The 20,620-nt window shown below is 28.8% G+C and overlaps 5 protein-coding genes across 6 annotated transcripts in view; 3 read left to right on the top strand and 2 right to left on the bottom strand.

Moving 5' to 3' along the window:
• The first annotated feature begins 45 nt into the window (after nt 1-45).
• Nucleotides 46-2,389, top strand: LOC122521328 (centromere protein L-like). Its single transcript, XM_043641970.1, has 5 exons — nt 46-172; nt 267-472; nt 627-1,012; nt 1,947-2,124; nt 2,243-2,389. The coding sequence occupies exons 1-5, from the start codon at nt 46-48 to the stop codon at nt 2,327-2,329; spliced, it is 984 nt and encodes a 327-aa protein (XP_043497905.1). The 3' UTR covers nt 2,330-2,389.
• Nucleotides 2,009-4,948, bottom strand: LOC122521324 (snurportin-1). Of its 2 annotated transcripts, XR_006304738.1 has the most exons (7): nt 4,334-4,948; nt 3,618-3,864; nt 3,332-3,520; nt 2,871-3,242; nt 2,481-2,570; nt 2,233-2,300; nt 2,009-2,107 (listed from the first exon to the last, which is right to left on the bottom strand). XR_006304738.1 is itself a non-coding variant. In XM_043641950.1 (5 exons), exons 1-5 carry the CDS (start codon nt 4,501-4,503, stop codon nt 2,535-2,537), a joined length of 1,014 nt encoding a protein of 337 aa, XP_043497885.1. In that variant the 5' UTR covers nt 4,504-4,948; the 3' UTR covers nt 2,423-2,534. The 2 variants fall into 2 exon arrangements, 1 of the variants encoding a protein (XP_043497885.1); XM_043641950.1 differs by lacking the exons at nt 2,009-2,107; nt 2,233-2,300 and having other exon boundaries at nt 2,423-2,570.
• Nucleotides 4,949-5,286: 338 nt separating this feature from the next.
• Nucleotides 5,287-7,490, top strand: LOC122518225 (piggyBac transposable element-derived protein 4-like). Its single transcript, XM_043637015.1, has 2 exons — nt 5,287-5,734; nt 5,799-7,490. The coding sequence occupies exons 1-2, from the start codon at nt 5,710-5,712 to the stop codon at nt 7,478-7,480; spliced, it is 1,707 nt and encodes a 568-aa protein (XP_043492950.1). The 5' UTR covers nt 5,287-5,709; the 3' UTR covers nt 7,481-7,490.
• Nucleotides 7,491-13,041: 5,551 nt separating this feature from the next.
• On the bottom strand, nt 13,042-19,808 carry LOC122523415. The gene is made up of 8 exons (XM_043645177.1): nt 19,253-19,808; nt 18,558-18,665; nt 18,306-18,451; nt 17,648-17,831; nt 16,708-16,864; nt 15,421-15,573; nt 14,931-15,342; nt 13,042-13,546 (listed from the first exon to the last, which is right to left on the bottom strand). Exons 1-8 carry the CDS (start codon nt 19,470-19,472, stop codon nt 13,292-13,294), a joined length of 1,635 nt encoding a protein of 544 aa, XP_043501112.1. The 5' UTR covers nt 19,473-19,808; the 3' UTR covers nt 13,042-13,291.
• Nucleotides 13,620-20,620, top strand: part of LOC122523487 (growth hormone secretagogue receptor type 1-like) — a 50,021-nt gene continuing 43,020 nt past the window's right edge. The window contains exon 1 of the mRNA XM_043645382.1: nt 13,620-13,648. The gene's annotated coding sequence lies outside the window, so the exon portion shown is untranslated. The remainder of the gene's footprint in view (nt 13,649-20,620) is intronic.

Below are 20,620 nucleotides of genomic sequence, written 5' to 3'. Positions count from 1 at the left end.
TTAAACAATATATTTTATGTATTTATATATATTGTCGTGTTGATTATGGAAATTTCAAATAATTTTCCCAGCACAAGTCAACAAATATTGCAGGCACCGCAATGTACACCTAGATTAACATTTACTGTAGAGAGAGATCGGTTGGATGATGAAATTTACACATATTCCCAAGGTAGAGTAATTAGATACAATGTATGTTGTTTTTTACGTAAAATCACATATAATTATAATAAATTTGACAGTATCACATTAATTTCATATTATAGATATAATATCTTTAACTTGGAATGTATTTGGAGTATCAGCATTGTTTGGATTTCAATATGATGATAAAACTAATCTTAAGTTATATGGAAAACGATTGAGAGAAGAAATAGCATCTAATTTATCACATGAAAATGAAACATATATTGCTAAATTTTCTATTGTAGGAGATACAACAACAAATGTCATGAATCAACCTTTAATAAAGGTTTTTATTTTATTCATTATTTGTATTTTCTGCTCTTATTATTATTATTATTTTAAGACTATTTTTACAAATATATATATAAGACTGTATAAAATAGTTAATTACATATAACGTTTCTAATATCTATTGAAAAATATTTATAAATTAATATTAGGTTGAAGTTCATGCAAAGAAATCAGATCCAGGTGAAAATAAAGAGAAATGTATTTATATAGGATTTTTTCTATCATGGAAGAAAAATGATTTACGTACCAACAATATGACCAGATTACCATTATTGATATGTCGTGGTACTCGTCCGTGTATGAACATTGTACATTCCACTTTCAATCGTATGTTTGATTGTCTTATAATTGAATTACCTATCGAGCAAGATGATTTGATTTGGTTACTTGCAATTATAATCTTACCTGTTAACGATGATGACATTTCAAAAAAAAGCGAAGAAGTTAAATTGGAATTTACAGTTCCTGGATTACCGATTAATAATACGATTAGTATTCAATTTAAAAAATTAGATCTGATTAAAATTTTAAATGCGTACGTTTCAATATTTTTATAATATTAATAACATTTAACTCTTTGCAATCCAAAAGCAAATGATTTTTGCTTTTCCATTTCAACTGATCCACAACAGGATTGCCTTTTTTTGATATCAAAAAATTTATCATTATTCCGCATATTTGAGTCTGGCAACATAGTCCTATATCATTTCAAATTCTTTAACTGAATATCATTGACATATCCCATTTTTAAATCTATAACTAATGTTGTTAATGTAGCCATTAAAAAAAAAATTAAATTTTCATTGCTCATTCGCTTGATCAATTTTGCTTTACTCTAAAATATTTATTTTTATTATATTTTCTTGTAAAATTTTTGTTAAATTGTAGTATTATTTCTTTATTCAGTAACAAGTTTTATATTTTAAGTTATTTTATGTGATATCTAGTTAAACATTTTGTCCGAACAATACCGGTTGTGTGCATGCATACTTAACGTTGTTCATGTAGAATCATTCCTTACTTGTATTACCAGTTACAGAACACCCTGTATAATATTAGGTTGCTTAAAAAGTTTATGCTAATTTATAAATATGTATTCAAAGTAAAAATAAGCATGAATTTTCCTGACATTCTAATACATATCTCAGAACTTATACGGTTAAATTTTCACAATTTGTTTTACGTGTTTTTTCGAATTCTCATTTTATGCAGTTTTTGGATTATGTGGAACGTATCTGCTTTTGCACGATATTTTGAGGGTCATATCTACAGTGTAAAAGAACAGTTAAATGTATATAAATATATTTATATTAAGTGTTTACAATTTGAGTAAACAACTCGTAAGAATTCGTAGAAGTAAAATATGGTGTTAAGTCAAAATCGACATTGGACCGCAAAGGGTTAAAAAAGCTATATTTATTATAATTATATATTGAATATAAAAATTAATATTATAAATTAATTTACAGTATAATAGAAAATCAAAATGATGAAATGGAGACAGATATAACGGATTTGACTATCGAACAAATTCAAAGATTTCGTAAGTGTTTATACATTCAAATAAAAAACATTGCTGGATTAGAATTAGGATTATGCAGTTTACACAGAATTAGTTTGTCAGCCGCAACTATAATGGGCAACAAGGTTAGTTATTAATTGTGAATCGATTTTTACTTTAATAATATATTATTTACAAAAAAATTAAAGTTAGAAAGAGAGAGATAGAATTATAAATTATTTATAATTTATTACCATTTTTTAGATGAAGATAATGGACCCACATCGTGTAAAGCGTATATTATCATATATGACAGAGAAATCTGTAGACATGTTTCATGCATTTTTATAATAATTAATTTTAATATATGTAATATATTTTTTGTTCCTTTTATTTCTTATGTTTCTTTAATAATTTAATATTTCAATTTTTTAAATATTTCACTTCTTTTTAATATTGTATAGATAATATGTTTATAAATGTTAAATAATATAATAATTACTTATATTTATATTGTTCATCTTTTCAGTCATCTATATTATGTTTAAGGTAAAACTTATGTCATTTCGACTTCCTCATCCACAATATCCATCTATAACATATGTAAAATAAATATAATAAACATAAAAACAATTAAAAAAATTATTTATTACATTGCATACCAAGTAGTTCAAAAATATTTCCTTTAAGGACCAAAAGAACATTTTTTGAATAACTTTTTTTAATATGAACAATTAAAATGGTTATTGTTTAAATATTTGAAAAATTTGCATGAATGTGAAATATAAGAATGAAATGGTACGCACCGAACAATTATAACAAATATTCGAATATTCTTAGTAATAATTATTTTGATAAAAATCTGTAGATATTTAATGTTTTTCAAACTTACACTTGTTGTCAGTGTTTTTGCATTATTTTTCTTTTCCTTGAGATTCAATAAATAATGTCTGATATCTACATAATCATCAGGTTTATCGTCGAATGGAGATAAAGATATTCCAAGTATTTCAGGTAACATAAAAAGTTTCAACCATGTCACAAGAGGTGTATGACCTCTAGTGTATAGTCCATCACGATGATAAAATAATAATCCATCTAATGGTGCTAATGCATATAAATTTCCTAACGATGATTCTAGATTGCAATCAAAATTTATATGTGGAAGAAATAAAATAGGATATTTATTGTTACAGGTATCACCTTTTTGTAATTCTTGTATTTCTTGAAATTTTGATTTTAACCAAAAAAATCGAAATTCTGTCTGAAATGAAAAATATTATTACAAAAGAAAATGAATCAATTAATTTCTTATAGTATATATTCAATGATATGAATAATATTATGTATTACATCACAATTTAAAAGGGATTGATTAGACCATGCCAGTACATCCAAAACATAATATGTTTTTCGATTTTCTACCCATATACAATCCAAAATAGTGCAACGACTATGATGTTCACTGGAACTTCCTCCTGGCAGCGCAGATTGAAATTTTCCTAGTCTGTTACCACGTCTATTAAAAGCCTTTGTTGTATTCTATTAAAAGTAATAATAATGTTTTGATTTAGAATAAAATGTTTTACTATGTTTAAGGTGGTGTAATATCAATGTATACAATATATTTATTACATACCTTGTGCGCAATTAGTAAAGTTCTTTTGCCTTCGGGACAAGGAACTACAATCCATTTTTCCAGAATATCTTGAGGTGCTTCGAACATCCATTCTGACAACATAAATTGATTAGCATAATGTTTACATCGTTCATATTTTTTCCAAGGTTTATTGTAATGTTCAATTTCCATATATTCTTTATCTTCATTGTCAGAGTTAAAAATATCCAATATGTCTCGTCCAGTATTAAATACGATATTTCTATTTCTATAGAAATATAATTTCTTAAATTACCAAAAATGATAAATATTTATTTAAAAATAAACGATATACATATAACATTTATCCAGGCAATTTAATTTTTCAATGTAAATTTACAATTGGAGTCCAATGGAATATTTATAAAAATTATACCTTGTTTTTCAAATAAATTATTAAGAATACTTTATAATAAATTACTTGTTAATGTATAATGAGAATTAAATGAGTTAATCAATATAGTTATTTTAAAATCATATAGTTTTTAATTTTCAACTCACTAAGAGTAAACCTGAAAGATTTCTGGAGTGTTTGCAAGAATAGTTCAAAATTTTTAATAGATTCTTACCACTAGCTTACTTTATCAAATTATACAAAGTCTGATCTAAAAATATATTGAATCCATTGGACTTATCTTGCTTGAATAAGTTTTAAGTAATATATTTACACTATTTTTCTAACCTATAATAATATTTACCTTTTTTGAATTTCTAAAAGTTGTTTTCGTCTCAGCTCCTGAGGATTGTAAATGCTGTCAACATCTAATTTATAGTTATATTTTTTAATTGGTTTCTTGTAAAACGCAGATCGTACATTTTTACATTGTTTCTCGTTAATATTTTCTAGGTTAATATCCATTGATGCCATAGTATCACGTTTCTAAAATTCTTAATTATACTATAATAAATATTGTTTATATATAACAACACTGTATAACCTATAACTTCATCATATCTATACTGTAAATATCACTGTTTACTTGATTTATAATCATGTAAATAAATGTATCATTTTAATTCATAAAAAAAATGAAGAAAGTTGTAGACCGAATGAAAGGAGAGTATAAGATTTGGTGGATCAATAATTAATTTTAACTTTGTTTTAGTGTATAACCGTATTCTCGTTTAGTAGAAACAAAACTAATCCTTTCGCTTCGAGCACCGCTCTTAGGCGGCATCCACAAGATGACCTATGAGTATGAGCGCCACATGTATCCGGCATCCAAATGTTGTGGCGACTTGCGGTTGGACTCCGCCACAGCCGCGGCTATCGTACTAGTTCCGCTATCAGACACAAGGTGACCACGACTTCATCGTCGTTACTCGCTAGCGGCAAAAGTTACCACGATTACTAATTAAAGCGGAATGATTTTCGGACCAATCGGGTCTCGCGGATGTCTAAGGCAGAAAGCACGCCATCAGCCTTACTGATGAGTTCTGGGCGTGCTCTCGGGACGAAACATAATTATGACTCTTCTATGTGGCGCGACTGAATTAGATAAAATTCAACCATCACAATGTGTGGCCACCACATCAAAGTTTGGCGCTTCGGCACTTCTACTGTCACGCCTCTGGCGGTGGAAATGAATACCAAAAAAACCCTATGTATCTGAATAACCGTTGCTACTAGCTCTCTTCCTTCTCGACCACCGAAAGAGACACACGCACTCTCTCGCGCAGCGGCAGCAATGCGAACACGTGTTTCCCCCTTTGTCCAAAGATTCTTGTTGAGTTTTGTATTAGATTTATATAAGTCAATTTTTGTTACATTTTTAACCGTTTGAGTCCCAGACGGTATTGAAAAAACACTGTCGAAGAATCCCAAACGGCGCGATCGCGCTTTCCCTATATATGTACGAAAATACCCAAGCAGCGCGATAGCGCTTGTTTAATATTATGTCGAAAAATACCAAGCGACGCAATAGCGCTTCTTGTGTGTGATAGGTAACGTGATTCTCGTGTTTTTTTTTCATCGCTCCGTCACTTTTATTGCAGTTTGCGAAGTGATCGGACGTATTATTCCGTATTCTTCAGTTAATAATTCTTTTCATTATTAATAATTGTGTGTTTTAAAATGATTAGACGAAGCAATGCACAAAGTAAGTAAAAAATTAATCTCGATTTACTATTTAACTTTTCTAAATTTGGTACATCCCTAAATAGGTATAATGAATCGAAAAAGAAAATCTGTAAGCACAAACACAAATCCATGTGATCATATGATCACAAACGATAATATTATCGTCGACGATGACGACTGCATTGTTCCGGTAAAGCGCATAAGACAACGAATTCTGAGTAGTTCAGAGGATAGCGATACTGATTTATCGCATCAAAGTTCATTCAAGTTCAGTCTACCAGTTGCTGAAGACGTTTCGAATCAACATGATTCTCTGGAGCCTAGCGAAGAATCTGATTCGCGATCTAATTTCTCCAGTCAGAGTAAACCGATTGAATTTTTCGAACTATTCTTTGATTCGACACTGTGGGAATTAATAGTTCAAGAAACGAATAAATATGCCGAGTATTCAAAACATTCACCTAGAGAATTAGAATCCTTTGAAACAGAGATTTGGACACCCGTTACCGTGTTAGAAATGAAAGCATTTATAGCAGTACTATTAGAAATGGTAATTACGAGAAAACCTAATATTCGTTCATATTGGTCTGAAAATTCCCGTAACATACCGTGGTTTCGAAGAATGTTTTCTCGAAATAGATTCCAACATATTTTAAAATATTTTCATTTAGTTGATAATTCGTTATGTTTTCCACCTGGTCACACAAAATATGATCCCTGTGCAAAATTTAAACCACTGGTTGACCACGCTAATAAAGTATTTAAATTACATTATAAACCGCACATACAATTATCAATTGATGAGTCGTTAGTTGGAACGCTGTGCCATTCTAGCATAACGCAATATTTACCAAATAAAAAGCATCATCGTTGGGGAATCAAATTCTGGATGCTGTGTGACTCCGTTTCGAAGTATTGTTTGGCGTTCTCTTGCTATAAAGGTGCAAAAGAAACAATTTCTAGCGATAGAAAAAAGTTTGGACTTGGGTACGATGTCGTGGTGAATTTACTAAAAGATAGTAATTGTTTGAATAAGGGGCATCACATTTTTGTGGACAACTTTTTTACTAGCGTAGAATTAGCTCGGTATTTATATTCTAAGGACACCTTTTTGACTGGAACAATTAGAAGAAATAAAAAATGTATTCCCGATGACTTGCAACAAACAAATGTAAACGAGGTAAAATACTTTCGAAACGATGAAGTATTGTTCTGCGCGTTTCGCGAAAAAAAGACTATAAAAAAACCTGTATTATTAATTTCGACAAAAGCAGAAGAGCAAGATGTGACGATAACGAAAAATCGACATGGCAGAGAAATACGTTCCACAAAACCCGCTATAGTTCAATCTTATAATACCTTCATGGGTGGTGTCGATGAATCGGACAAAATGCTATATTCCTACCTCGATGAACGAAGATCGGTTAAATATTGGAAAAAGGTAGCTTTTAATATAATCAACCGTATGGTTTTAAATGCATACATCATTTACAAAGAAACAGTTAAGAGTAAAGCCATATCTCGGTTAGACTTTATGTCAAATATTATTTTTGAAATTGAGCGTCAGTGGATGAATGAAAAACAATCACATAGTTTTATAAAAGAAAAAAAATTTGGATTAGAAAAGTTGCCAGGCCGTAATTTGCGACAATGCGTCGTCTGTAGCACCAAAAATGTAATAAAAAGATCGCATTTAATTTGCGCGCAATGTAAAAAAGGAATTCATCCAGTATGTTTTAATAAACACCAATGTTACAAATCATAATGTATTTAAATTGTTTATTACTAAATATTTCAAGTTTGTTCGACAAAAATTATAGAAAAAACTACACCAAAATAAAAATTTTTATTTTGTAATATATTATTGCATTATTATAGTACTATTTCACCTATTGTAAAATGTACTATTTACGTTAAAAGGAACTGTGATCTACTAGCGTCAGTAAGTCTGAGCGCTCGACTTCGACAATACGTAACGCACCGTCAGTTGTCCACAATGCTCGAAATGTGCTGGGTTTTCTCGACATAAAATCTGAACAGCGCGATCGCGCTGCTTGGGATTCAAACGGTTAATAAAGAAATATTCATATAACATTGTTCACCTCATTCACTTAATTATTTGAACATAGTTGAACACGCTATAAATGTGCGTATACAAGTGCTATCTGTAATCAATGATAAATTTTTCGTTATCGGTAGAACATTTTCTATTGATTTAATTAACAAATTGGATTAATCACTTCTTAATACATTGCATGTAGGAAACATACTTTTACGTTTTTCTTAGACTGTCACTGAAGTGCGAGTCACGTAAAAGTACATATTTAGTAGATTTTTGCTAGAGAGCGGGCATCGTATACATACGATGTAAAAGTGTTGTTTTTTTGGTTAAAATAATCATTGAGCATATATTTAGGTATAAAATAAAAAAAAGTTTCACCGAAGAAAACGAAGTAGCTTTCGATTTATTATTATTATTATTATTGTTATTATTATTATTATTATTATTGTTGTTGTTGTTGTTGTTGTTGTTGTTGTTATTATTATTATTATTATTATTATTATTATTATTATTATTATTATTATTATATTCGAGTGTTATTGTTATTATTATTATTATATTTATCATTTTACTGAATGACAACTCGCGCGAGACGCGAGTTATAAAACGCCTGCTGCACGCGTAAGTCTACGACGAAATAGACCCGCATGCAATGTTTAAAACTACTCTTTGCTGAATCATCATCAAATATACGCAATATATTTCCAATATCCAAACGATCGTTTACTGTCTCATGCTAAAAAATTTATTAAATACATTGACAGTGAAACAATATCTCATATACGGTTTTTATAGGAATTAGGAATAGATTATTTCTGACGCACACTTCCGTTCAGTGACGGTATTTCGGCGGACTGGACTGCCGAAGTGAAAGGGCTAATATTTTAATTCAAATTGATTAAATTTCATTAATCGTGACAAATTCCGATTATTGCTTATATTCACGTGATTGTTAAATCGTTCATTAAAATTTGATTAACTTACTTAGTTTATATATGTACCGTCAAAGCCGGAAATCCGCCATTGCTAGCACTTCCTAGGCATTGACAACAATGCAAAGCGCCTTTAGACAAAGTCGGAAACAGAAGAATTCTTACAGCTTTTCTTCAGCATTGAACATAATACTTTGGTATCCTATAGAATATCAAATTACTATTTAAACAACGTTGAAAAGAATACATTATCGGGCACAGGCACACACAGCATACGTAACCCCCTCCCTCCCACAAACAACACATACCCCGCTCCCACACATACACACACAAAAGCAAGCATGGTGAGCGTGTTGAGACTGTCGTGTTACTATACTATGCTTACCTCTATAAACTGAAACTTAGCAGATATTCTTATAGATGTCCACGGAAAATCTGTATCGTTTGTTCCCTATCGTATCGGAAGATAAGCGGATTTAGAACAAAATGTTTTATACCTACATTCTATTCAAAGTATTATGTTCAATGCTTAGGAAAAGTCTGTAAGAAGTCTTATTTCCAACTTTGTCTAAAGGCACTTTGCATTGTTGACAATGCCTAGGAACTGCTAGCAATAGCGGATTTCCGGCTTTGACGGTACATATACATATATAAATGTACATACGCATGTACATTTATTTTTGTTACAACATCATGGAATTCAATATATAATACAATTGCTCATTACTTTAAACCAGAATATTTACATATACAGGATGTCCCAGCTAAAGAAGTTCACCTAAATATTTTCTTTGTTTTTTATGATATGCGACAAACTTTTATGGCATACTTTGAGTGGGTTAAAAAGAGTGGGTTAAAATTTTGTTTAGGTCATCTTTTTTAATTTTTTCAAGGCCATCGGTATTTGTTACCTTATAAGCATGTATTTTTTATATTTTATCTTGTAGCGGGTAAAAAAATATATTTAAATATACCTGTATCGTGACCTTCAAATGACCTTAAACGTCAGAAATGTGATAAAATTGTAAATAATAGATCGGGTAATAATAGATCGCTGTTGGTAAACTTCTTTCAATCTTCCCCAAAGAAAAAAATCTAATGGGGTTAGATCAGGTGAATGTGTTGACGAAAATAAAGGCCCGTTACGTTAAATCCAACGATTTGGATATTTTTTTTAATGTCTAAGTAGCTACTTGTGAATAATGAGTTGGGCAGCCATCATGTTGATAGTTGCATCTTCCAACAATTTGTCCAGATCATCCATAATTTACGTGGGACGAGCGTCTTCATGCCAAATACTTAAATAAGTATTTGTGAAATGATTAAACGGTGGGTCCTGGATAGTTCAATGGATAGAGTTGTCGGCCGGAAAACGAAAAATTTGTAATTTTTAAGTCCCGGTCCAGTCTGTTCAGCGCCTTAATCTTTTTTCACGAATCTTACATTCATAGATAATTCTTATGCGATCTTACAATTAGAGTCAGTGTTTGTTTCGAAAAAGTTGCATTTTTTGTATGCAATCGCATAAATTCCTTTAAAAAACATTGATAAACAAAATTACGGATTGTATACTCAGTGTTTTTCGTTGAATAAAAAATTTCTCTCGGTAGCATTTAATTTTAAAAATATTCTGGTTAATAAACAATTTACCTACTCCCTCCGTGATTAGAATCATTAACACACTTTCGGCTAATTAGGGTTAGAAGAGGATTTGTGTTTAGATTAAAATATTGTTATGATCGAAATTATGAATTAATATCTTTATCGACGAATCCGGCTTCGTTTGGATAAATCAACAATTAGTATTATTTTGTAATCTGAATTATTACTTCTTATTCATTTTTTAATCATGCTTGTCTTTATTCATGGTTTTCATTCATGAAAAGGTTTGGAATGATATAAAACATAGTTAATTTTATTATAGATTAATCATCGATTCAACAATTCATCGATTCCATGATTCAATAATTCATTCAATTTTAATCAACTGCAGGACATTATATAACCAACAACGAAAGAGACGAGTGTTTTGTAACCATCGTAAAATTTCTTCATAGAGTAAGTGTTAAAGTTCAAAGTTCCTTCAGTGTCCAATTATGCCGAGAATAAAAAGTCCAGAAACAGAAGAATTAGCTTAAAAATACGCTTGTTGCGTATCCTACACAAGCGAGTGAGTGAGATCATCTGGACGTGTCGAGACGTCGACGCGTGCCGAGATATAGTGACAAAGAAACATCTTAGTTACGGTGTAACAAAGGAGCGAGCTTCTTGCAGGGCGCCTTCATTCTTCTAGCGCGCGTTCTCCCACCATTTCTATTAGGCCAATCATATGCATCGACAGCTACGTTATCTAACTTTTCGGTAATTGGTCCACGCGTTGCATCGTCTTTTTCTATAAAAGCTGCTTTCACACTTAAATTCCATTCTACCATGAGACCTGCGAGCGATCACATTGAAGAGAGCTACACTCCTGCGCTACTATCACATCAGTGGAACACAAAGGAACAAAGGAAGAAGGCACGTGGTCAGAATTCTATTTTCTGCCTTTGGGATATCATCATCATCGATAGCTGCCGATAGGCAAGCCAGCGGAATATCATCATCAACTGTATTTCAACCAGGGTTTTTATGCCGAAAGGATTTTCCCTGCATCGAGCCAAATAAATTGTACTTATTATACTGACTGGGCTCAAAAAATATATTTTAATTTATTTTTACCTATCCTCATTCCTCATATATAAACGATTCCCAACATCCACCTATAAGTACATTTTCAACGACAAGAAAACCACCGGAGTACCGATACAAGGCGTCGGTCGTTCAACAACGCTGGTTCAAGGAATATTTGCAAATGTATGTTAATCTATAGTCTGTAGAAGTCAGAATTCCACTCAAATGGAAGGAAGACATATCGAATATCTATGATTTGCACGTGTTAGGTAATTGAGTATGAAACATCCAATTACTTCGATTACTTTTAGTTTTAAATTGGATATTTCATATTTTATTACCTAATATCTAATAATCTTAATAAAAGTAATCTTTGTTGATGTTAGAAATAGTAAAGGCTTATTTTCATAGTAAACTTATCTTTACAACCTTAAACTAGTGTTAATTGAAATAAAAATATATTATTTAATTTATTATATAGATTAATAATTAATTTTGTATATAACTATCCATCATCGTACATTTTCAAGCATTTGAAATATTTTTTTTCAATTCTGATATAAGCTGAATTTACATTTATTTTCAATTGTAGACGTTTCATTTTAGCGATTTAATCATAATATAAAAATGTAGAATAATTTATTATTAATTTAGAAAAAAATTGGAAAAGAAAGAAATTGTTTTTATCTAGCTGCAATTCAAAATCATAATAGCTAAAAATCTGTAAAAATTCTAAGGGATAGCTACTATGATAAGAATAAAATCTACGGAGTTTCAAATTTTTTGAACAATTACTTTAGCCGGAATAAAATATTGATCATTCAAGGACCACCCTAATGCTCATAAATAATAAAAATTTAATTACCTTTTTATTTTATCACTTTGTATATGGGCCTTACTTGATTTCTACAGATGTAATAGTATCAGCGGTATCCACATCAATTACCACCCTCTCGTCCAAGAAATCATCTCCCATTATTGTAGATCGGTGCTCCAATAAACGTACGTCTTTTTAACTGACGTATATTAATTATTTTAGTTGCGTAATTGAGTTATCTCTTTACCTTCCTAAGCGAAGCAGATCTTACCCTTATCCCTGTTTTCCAACTCCAAATACGAACGTAAGAAGGTAGAAAAGGTGCTTGAGTTGTAAGGCGCGTCTAAGCTTATATGATCAAAAAATTAATGCATAATATTGTAAGAAGAGTTAGCTATCTTTGGTCTGTACAGCACAAATTTGTATATAAAAATTGTAATTAATAAAAAGTTTCGAGTATTTCGAATAATTTATATAAAATACTTGTTTTTAAATCATTTTCATCATTGACAATAAAATTTACATAAATAAGATAACAAAAATTTAATTACTTTACGTAGCCTAAGTAACAGTAGTTCCATAATAATATAATAAAATAAAATAAATTAAAAAAAAATAAAAAAAAAATAAAAAAATAATGATATATTCTCGTATTGCTAATTTAGGGTTACAGATAATTAAAGATGAATAAGAAATTGATGTATTTAAAATAGTTAACAGAAATCCTAATGTACAAACGTAAAACTGTATATAACCTGTAAACATATTTATCAACATTGCAAAGTCAATATCAATGGATGGAAAAATATATTTTAGATGACGTTTAAATAAGATGGCAAAGTAAGTTGATTGAATAAATCAATCATTTAATGTATTCAGTTGATGACGCACAAGAGATATTATTGCAATAAATTACTCGAGATATAATTTCGTTTTTTTTTCTGTTTTTTTTATCTGCCATCGACTACTAAGAAAATTTCTTTTTAATTTTATTTCTACAAGGATTTAATTTCACTCGTCTTAATCGAGTTTATAATAACAATTTTTTTTTCTTTTTTACAGAGAAGCCTTACATGTTCTGTAAGTATTATGTTTTTAAACACTTTTGTCGGAAATATTACTTCTGATGCTTCTGTTACTGTCTCTCCTTTGAGGACCACGAGTTTGTCTTGCATTACGACCAGTTGTTGGTAATTCTCTGTCACTACCGACTCTTCTCAAGCTCGTGTCTCTGTCGATACGAGATTTGTTATTTTTCTGTACGGGACCTCGGATATTGGTATAAACAATGTAAACAGCAAGAATACCAACGACGAACATTGCAACTCCTACGCCACTGACAGTACCGACCTATTGAACAAATTCAATTAATTGAAAACTAAAAATAAATTTTCTTTTCTTTGCTTTTGTTTAATTAAATAATTTCTGCGCTGCGCCAACTATGGACTAATTGTAAGTAAGAGAAGTAAATATTTTTCATATAGAAAAAAAGAATGAAGCGTATATATCTCGACCGATAAGTGAAATTATTATTAATGTACGAGAAATTATACTTTCTTTTTATTTTAATTTAAAATCGATTAAATATTTGCGTATCGTACGGGAAAACATCAATTTTCGGTTTAAATACACAAAAAATCTGCAAAAATATTCGGAAGTTGACCGGTTTTTCTTTTTTCGATTGCGTCGAAAAGTAAGTCCTTTTTTTGGAATGTTTGCATTTGTTATGAACAACGTATGAAAAAGTAAATATTTTCCATACGGACAAACAATAGTTTGCGTATTTCTACTGGAAAGTGATATAATTATTGCTGCATGAGAAACTTTTACTCTTAAATTTTAAATTAATTAAAATATTTGCGTCTTGATAACAAAATATCAATTTTCGATTCAGATGCATAAATAATTATTTCCTGAAAAAGATATACAGTGTAATTTTTTTTTAATTTTTGGACTGTGTCCGCAAAGGATCCTTTTCTGTAATAGAATTTTTGATTGCAAAAGAAAATAATTTACGGAAAAGTAAATACTTTTCGCATGACGTCATTGGCATTTTGGAATAGAAAGTAATAAGAATTATTTTTAAACTAATTTTATCATTGAATACTCTGACCATAAAGTAGAGTATCTCAAATACTTTTGATTGTTTAGCAAAATATGTAAGAAGTACTTTATCCATAATAATTGAAATTTCTTTTGATTGTTTTATCAGTTACTAAATTATCGATATGTATATATTCATCTATCGTTTTTTGAATCTTTGTCAGTAATGAGTTTAGTAAAGCAAATCTTACTGATAATTCAATCTCTGATTAAGTGCATAACATTTTATCTTTTTCATCTAACCTACTTTAACCTCTTAATTTTTCCAACAAAAACCTACAATATAACTAGGACATTATCATAAATTACAAAGTAGCAAAATAGGTTATAATGAAATTTGTTAAATTATTTTGTATTCATGCCAACAATGGTACCAGTTAAAATTATAAAATATGAGCAATAATTTGTGATTTTAACGGTATTTGTAATAGATCGTACAAAAAAATACTATGTGCATTTCGAGCGGTAAGTAACTACCACTGTATTCGCCATACTTCTTAACTTTCGTCTGGCGCCTTGGCCAAAAATATTTACGTCTCGTAAAGCAAAATATCACTTTCCTGTCTAGACCCACAAATAAAACTATTTACGAATAAGATAAGAAAATAGGATTTTTTCTACGTTTATTCACCATAGTCCACCATTCGTTGTCATCCATTTCAGTAACGAGAACATGCGTAGAATCATGTTCGTTTTCATGAAGCATTTTCATTTCTTTCGTTGCACATCCAACTGGAGTCCCTTTTTCCTCTGATATGATTTTTTCAAAAACATCAGGAATACCGTCATCGTCTTCGTCATCGTCATTATTATTATTATCATTTTTATCGTCGTCATCGTTATCTTCTTCCCATTGTATCTTTACTTCATTTTTTTTTACAATCACGTTACCTAGATTATCTAATTTAGAATCTTTCTTTTTTATCAAAAGATCAAGAGATTGAGGTGCCTCTTGTGATTCTGCATTATGCGATATAATTACATTCGATAGAATGTTGTTCCAATCTACGGAGTTCATTGGATTCTTGCATTTTTTCTTTTTACTAAAAATAATAATAACATTATGAATAATAATTTAAGATAAAATAGTAAAAATGAGAATAACTATTTTTTATATTTACCATACTAAATCGATTGCTTTAGTATAAATTTCAATCGCATCTTCGAGCCATCTTACTTCTCTTAACTCTTCGGCGTCATATTTTCCGGTTCCTTCACCGTGAGACCACCACTTTGATTTATCGACCCTTGCTTCGAGTCCAGGTAATTCTTCTCTTTACGTAATATAATCATAACGTTTGTTATATACTATTTATTTATTAAAAGCACAGTTGCTAATATGGCTATTGAATTTAATATATTCTTTTTTATTAAATGTTTTCTTAATACATACATAAACTAATAAGATTATCTATGATAAAAGGTGAAAGTAAAAGATAATTAATTCAATTAAATTTATAATTTATTTTTCTAAAAATAAATTATTTGAGAAATTTAAAAAGAAATAAAAAAAAATAAAAAATAATTCTTTGGAAACATTTAAGTAAGTGGGATATAGTTTATATTTTTTATAAACAAAAGGCATACATATATTCTTCTTCTTTTTACGATGTGCATAAAATATACCTATTGCATCGTTGTGTTATATTAATTTTAATGGTAATTAAATATATCATTTTTTTTAAATCACAGGAAGTAAAATCATAAAACTTGATTTCCATTAGCAACAAATACTTGACTAGCTTATTTTTTTCAACTTCTTATAGGGCTATAGTATCTTTTTTTACTGAAAGCCAATATATCAATTGCTTCAACATTATATTGACAAATGTCAAAAATTAAATGACTTTACTTATAAATATCAAATCTACGTATGTTTTATCAAATATATTTAAACACATACCATTTTAATTTTCTTACTTTATAAAAAATCTTTCTTTTTTAGGAATTCAACAAACTTTTTTAGGTTATGTTATCTATGCTTAATATTAAAGACAAATATTACCGTAAATATGTTTTGCTATAAATATAACTAGTACTTGAAACAAATAACACAATGAAACGTTAAATATCTTTTTTATATTATGAATGAGCCAAATTATTAACAGGAGATCATAATACCATCTATTCCTTTACTTTTCAATTTACAGGATGTTTCAAAGTTTACTTTACTGAACTGCTAAATTGTAATTGGTTTTAACAAATATTTGGAATCACGTAATTATGGATCTATTCATTTTTTAACAACATTATAACTGAAGGTTAATGTTTCGAAATGAAAAACAAAATATTGTAATTATATTTAATAAACCAATATTGATCTTTTGTTTTGTTTTTATTTTTTTTATAGTAAAGCGACTTTTAAGATACTGTATATATCTTAATATTAAAAATGTAAAAATCATTACCTTGAATCTTCCAAAAGCAATATAGTATTAGATGTATCCACAGAATTAACATGTTCCTCGAGATTGCCTTCGCTAACAATAAGAATAGTTGCGTTTACTAGTTTATTAAAGAATCCTTCGTCAGGTTGTCCAATATGTACAACATGTGACGTATAATCTACAAAAATAAAAATTAACGTGACGTAAAATTTGTCTAAAATAATTAATTGTCAGAGTTAACCAATAATTATTCATAATGTAATAATATTTTCTTTTCTGCTAACTGTACTGTCAAGTATTCATGAATTTGTAGGTTTTTTCCTATTACGACTGTACAGATTTAAACATATTAAAGTTGCTTACATTTTACTTATCGTGACATTAAACAATATTCATCCAGTGAAGACTTTCAAGTACTGTCCTGAAAGTCTTCTGTAAATTTTATCTGCTAATAATCTTTTCAGATAACGAATAACTGTTCGCTGTTATTTTATTTTCTTTTTTTGGTGCAATCGTAAAACAGGGCGGTTATTATTAATCCTTTGCAAATTAAATAATTTAATACTGACAACGAGTACTCTATGAAGCCTAATTTTTTTCAAGTACCATACATCAGAAATTTTATATTATAGATTATTCCTATTATTTTTTTTTAATTATATATTGATTTTTAACTTTAAAATATAGATAAAATAAAAATCAAGTTATGCTAGTTGTTCATATTGAACACACATATGTGCGTCATTTGTTTAATAATGAAAATTAATATAACGATAAACAAAATATGATAGAATTAATGTATTCAAACGTAATATATAATTGTAATAGGAGAAATATAACAAATACTTATGCACCATTATTTGATAATATAATCAAGATAAAGCATATCAGTATATAGAAAATAATTATTGATACATCTTCGTAGACAATTATTTATTTTGACGAGAAAAATATGCTTTACCTTTATCTTTCTCGTTGTCATCATCGTTGTCATCATTGTGAACAATAACGCACAAGTTCTTTGCAATAGCCGCCATAGTTAATTTCCTAGCAATATTCTGCACATCATCATCTAAATCTTCGTCACTATTAGCCACTAATGTGAATGATTTCCATTTCAGCATTTCAATGACTTTTAAAACTCCCTAAAAATAATAATATCTCAAGTTTTATGTTATTTATATTCAAAGTGTATCTGATAACTTAAAGCTGCAAAATTGCATCTACAAATTTTCTGCAAAAACTTATATTACTTATTATTAAGTCTTGATAAACAATGGAAAATTTTTCTATCTTCAATATTATTCTATCTTCAGAAAAAACAAAATTATAATCATGTCCAGTTATTAAGTAAACGCTGTATAAAGCTGTCAAACTCATAATCCGCGCGAGCAGTTCATAACCCAATATAATATCATAAATGTTTTTAAAACATTCAGATTTATATGCACTTATTAGTTTTTATTTTATATAACTATCATTAGCATTAGTTCATTTTATGTACGACTTGAGATAATATTTTTTTATTTTCTTTGAATATGGTTGAAGGAAGTCAAAACATTTGGCATCCATTTTGTGTATCATCTTGCAATATTATTATTAAAAAATATGCCAGTTACCTCTACCAAATAGGAATCGGATTCGTGAATGAGTTGATGAAGATATGGCGCGTTAGATGCTTTTCTCACAATATGTGGTATCTTTAACACAGATGTTACTTTGTGAACAGCTTCAGCATTTGTTGGTGTATCGGGACCAATTATACCTATACGTTAAAAAGGAGAGAAAGAAAATCAAAATTGATTATATAGGTATCATACAAAATGTTATTATTTTGCATTGAATCTTTTTTAAATGATAGAAATATTTACCTAAATAATGAGGAGCTTGCAAACAATTAATATCCGCTGAAACTAAAGCTTTCATGGAAGCTTTCAAAGCACCTGTGATGCTACCGCATGTATCGAAAACCGCTATATCTGTAATATAGATTATATCTTATTATTATACTTCTATTTATTTAGTTAATATGTTGAATAATTAATTTTTTTTTTAAATAAATAAAATAAATGATCAGAACATTAAAATATTTCGTTCAGTATTCAATATTAAATGTCAAGGTCGTGTCAAGAATTGGATTGGAGTTGAGTTATTAATTGTGATAATTTATGTTGTTAAATATTGATTATTTATTATTATAAATACTAACTATAAAATTTAAATAATTCGAAAATTATTATACTTAGAAATATTTTTATTTAAATAACGATAATTTTTCTGTTAATTGACATAACATTGATGTTTTATTAGAAATACGGATTATTTATTTAAAATACTGACAATTCTTGTATTAATCGACGTTATATTGACTACTGTTATTACATACTAATATTTTATTAAAAATATTAACTATATATTTAATATTAAATAAAAATGTTTAAAAAATAATAACTATTTATTTAGAACACTGATTAAAAATCTTGAAAAATACTGATTAGATAAATAACTGTTTTTATCATTTCGTACCAATACTATAAAATGTTGACAAATGTAACATAATAATTACCAATATCCATGGTATTAGATTTATTGTTATGAATCTCCGTCAATAATTTAGCAGCCTCGTAAAGCAAAACACCTTTCGTCGATATTTTTTTGCAAGGTGCGTCATCGTGAATGCTAGTCAATAAAGATATGTGTCCTCGAGAATCACATTCTGTACGCACTCCGCAAGTACATGCTGCTATGATCGCGAAAATGACACCCCATTGATGATATTTTTCCATTCTATCTTTTTTCGATCAATTACTTTGTTTTCAGTAATTAATGCTTTTAACGAAGACAAAAAAAGAAAAAATTTTTTTATTTTTTTGTCTTCTTATTATTCGAATTACAACACTAAATCTTCACTTCCACTTCTTTTACCATATTCTACGTTTAATATTTTTTGTACAATATCAAACGACGTAGGATGTTTAATTTAATCAAGAAAATAATGTACGTTCGATCAAATCCTACGCGTTGGTTAACAATACTTTAAAAAGTAGTTGATCGAAACGCACTATACGGAAAGACTGTGATCTATCTTCCGAGTGCAGACCTTGGTATTGAAAAATGCTGGCTTTATAAGGAAGCCGCGACATGTATTATGTGAATTTGTAGGGTTTTAACTATGTATCTTCAAAGCAGGCGCTCTCAAAGCAAACTTTCTCATTATTTTCGTCAAATAATATTTAATTCAATTTGATTTTCTATTATAAATATTCGATTATATAAAAAAAGAAATTTTTTTCATTTTGTTTCAATCACATTTTTATTTGAAATCACAATTGTTTTTATGATAAGTTTGGAATACAAATTTTAATGTTCTTTTTCTATTTTTGTAACAAAAAGTTATTATATTAGATTAAATGAAAATTTTAAATATAATTATGAATTATATTCGTTCATTAGTAAATTTTTGTATATTTGTAAGAAATAAATGAGAACCACATTTAATGATCTCAAAGCTTCTTATCGTAGTATATCGATTGTTAGATGACTATACTTAATACTCATTGCACAACTAACTCTTGCATAACATATCGTACGATTAGTTAAATCTTGTTGGTGTAAAATTCGTACATAACATTACCTACTAGTGTTATATATTACAAGACATATCGAATTTATTATTTTTATTAAATCCTGTAATGCTTGATAGTTTTCTTATTTAAGATAAGGTTTGTGTAATATAAGGGGGCAGTTTTGGGACTCAAAGCCTATTTTATGATCTTACCAAACCTTCACTTTACAATAATTTTATATTATTCCATGTATGATATACATATAATGGAATATAATGTATATGTTACCATTAAAGTGTATAATTCTATGAATTCATGAAAAACCTAAGGCTTACACAAAAAAACTAGGCGTTTTAAGGAAAGCATAT

This window comes from Polistes fuscatus, unplaced genomic scaffold (genome assembly GCF_010416935.1).
Source record: "Polistes fuscatus isolate 324 unplaced genomic scaffold, CU_Pfus_HIC Scaffold1, whole genome shotgun sequence".
In the NCBI taxonomy this organism is placed as follows: domain Eukaryota; kingdom Metazoa; phylum Arthropoda; class Insecta; order Hymenoptera; family Vespidae; genus Polistes; species Polistes fuscatus.
This window is presented reverse-complemented; position numbering and strand designations above follow the sequence as displayed.

Coding starts and splice junctions, on each gene's coding strand:
- LOC122521328 (XM_043641970.1), top strand. CDS start 46: ATGGAAATTTCAAATAATTTTCCCAGCACAAGTCAACAAATATTGCAG. Junction 173..266: donor AATTTACACATATTCCCAAG/GTAGAGTAATTA, acceptor TTCATATTATAG/ATATAATATCTTTAACTTGG. Junction 473..626: donor TGAATCAACCTTTAATAAAG/GTTTTTATTTTA, acceptor AATTAATATTAG/GTTGAAGTTCATGCAAAGAA.
- LOC122521324 (XM_043641950.1), bottom strand. CDS start 4,503: ATGGCATCAATGGATATTAACCTAGAAAATATTAACGAGAAACAATGT. Junction 3,521..3,617: donor CTTTACTAATTGCGCACAAG/GTATGTAATAAA, acceptor TACTTTTAATAG/AATACAACAAAGGCTTTTAA. Junction 3,243..3,331: donor AATCCCTTTTAAATTGTGAT/GTAATACATAAT, acceptor TTTTCATTTCAG/ACAGAATTTCGATTTTTTTG.
- LOC122518225 (XM_043637015.1), top strand. CDS start 5,710: ATGATTAGACGAAGCAATGCACAAA. Junction 5,735..5,798: donor TAGACGAAGCAATGCACAAA/GTAAGTAAAAAA, acceptor ATCCCTAAATAG/GTATAATGAATCGAAAAAGA.
- LOC122523415 (XM_043645177.1), bottom strand. CDS start 19,472: ATGGAAAAATATCATCAATGGGGTGTCATTTTCGCGATCATAGCAGCA. Junction 18,452..18,557: donor GCAAGCTCCTCATTATTTAG/GTAAATATTTCT, acceptor TTTAACGTATAG/GTATAATTGGTCCCGATACA. Junction 16,865..17,647: donor TGACAACGAGAAAGATAAAG/GTAAAGCATATT, acceptor TTATTTTTGTAG/ATTATACGTCACATGTTGTA.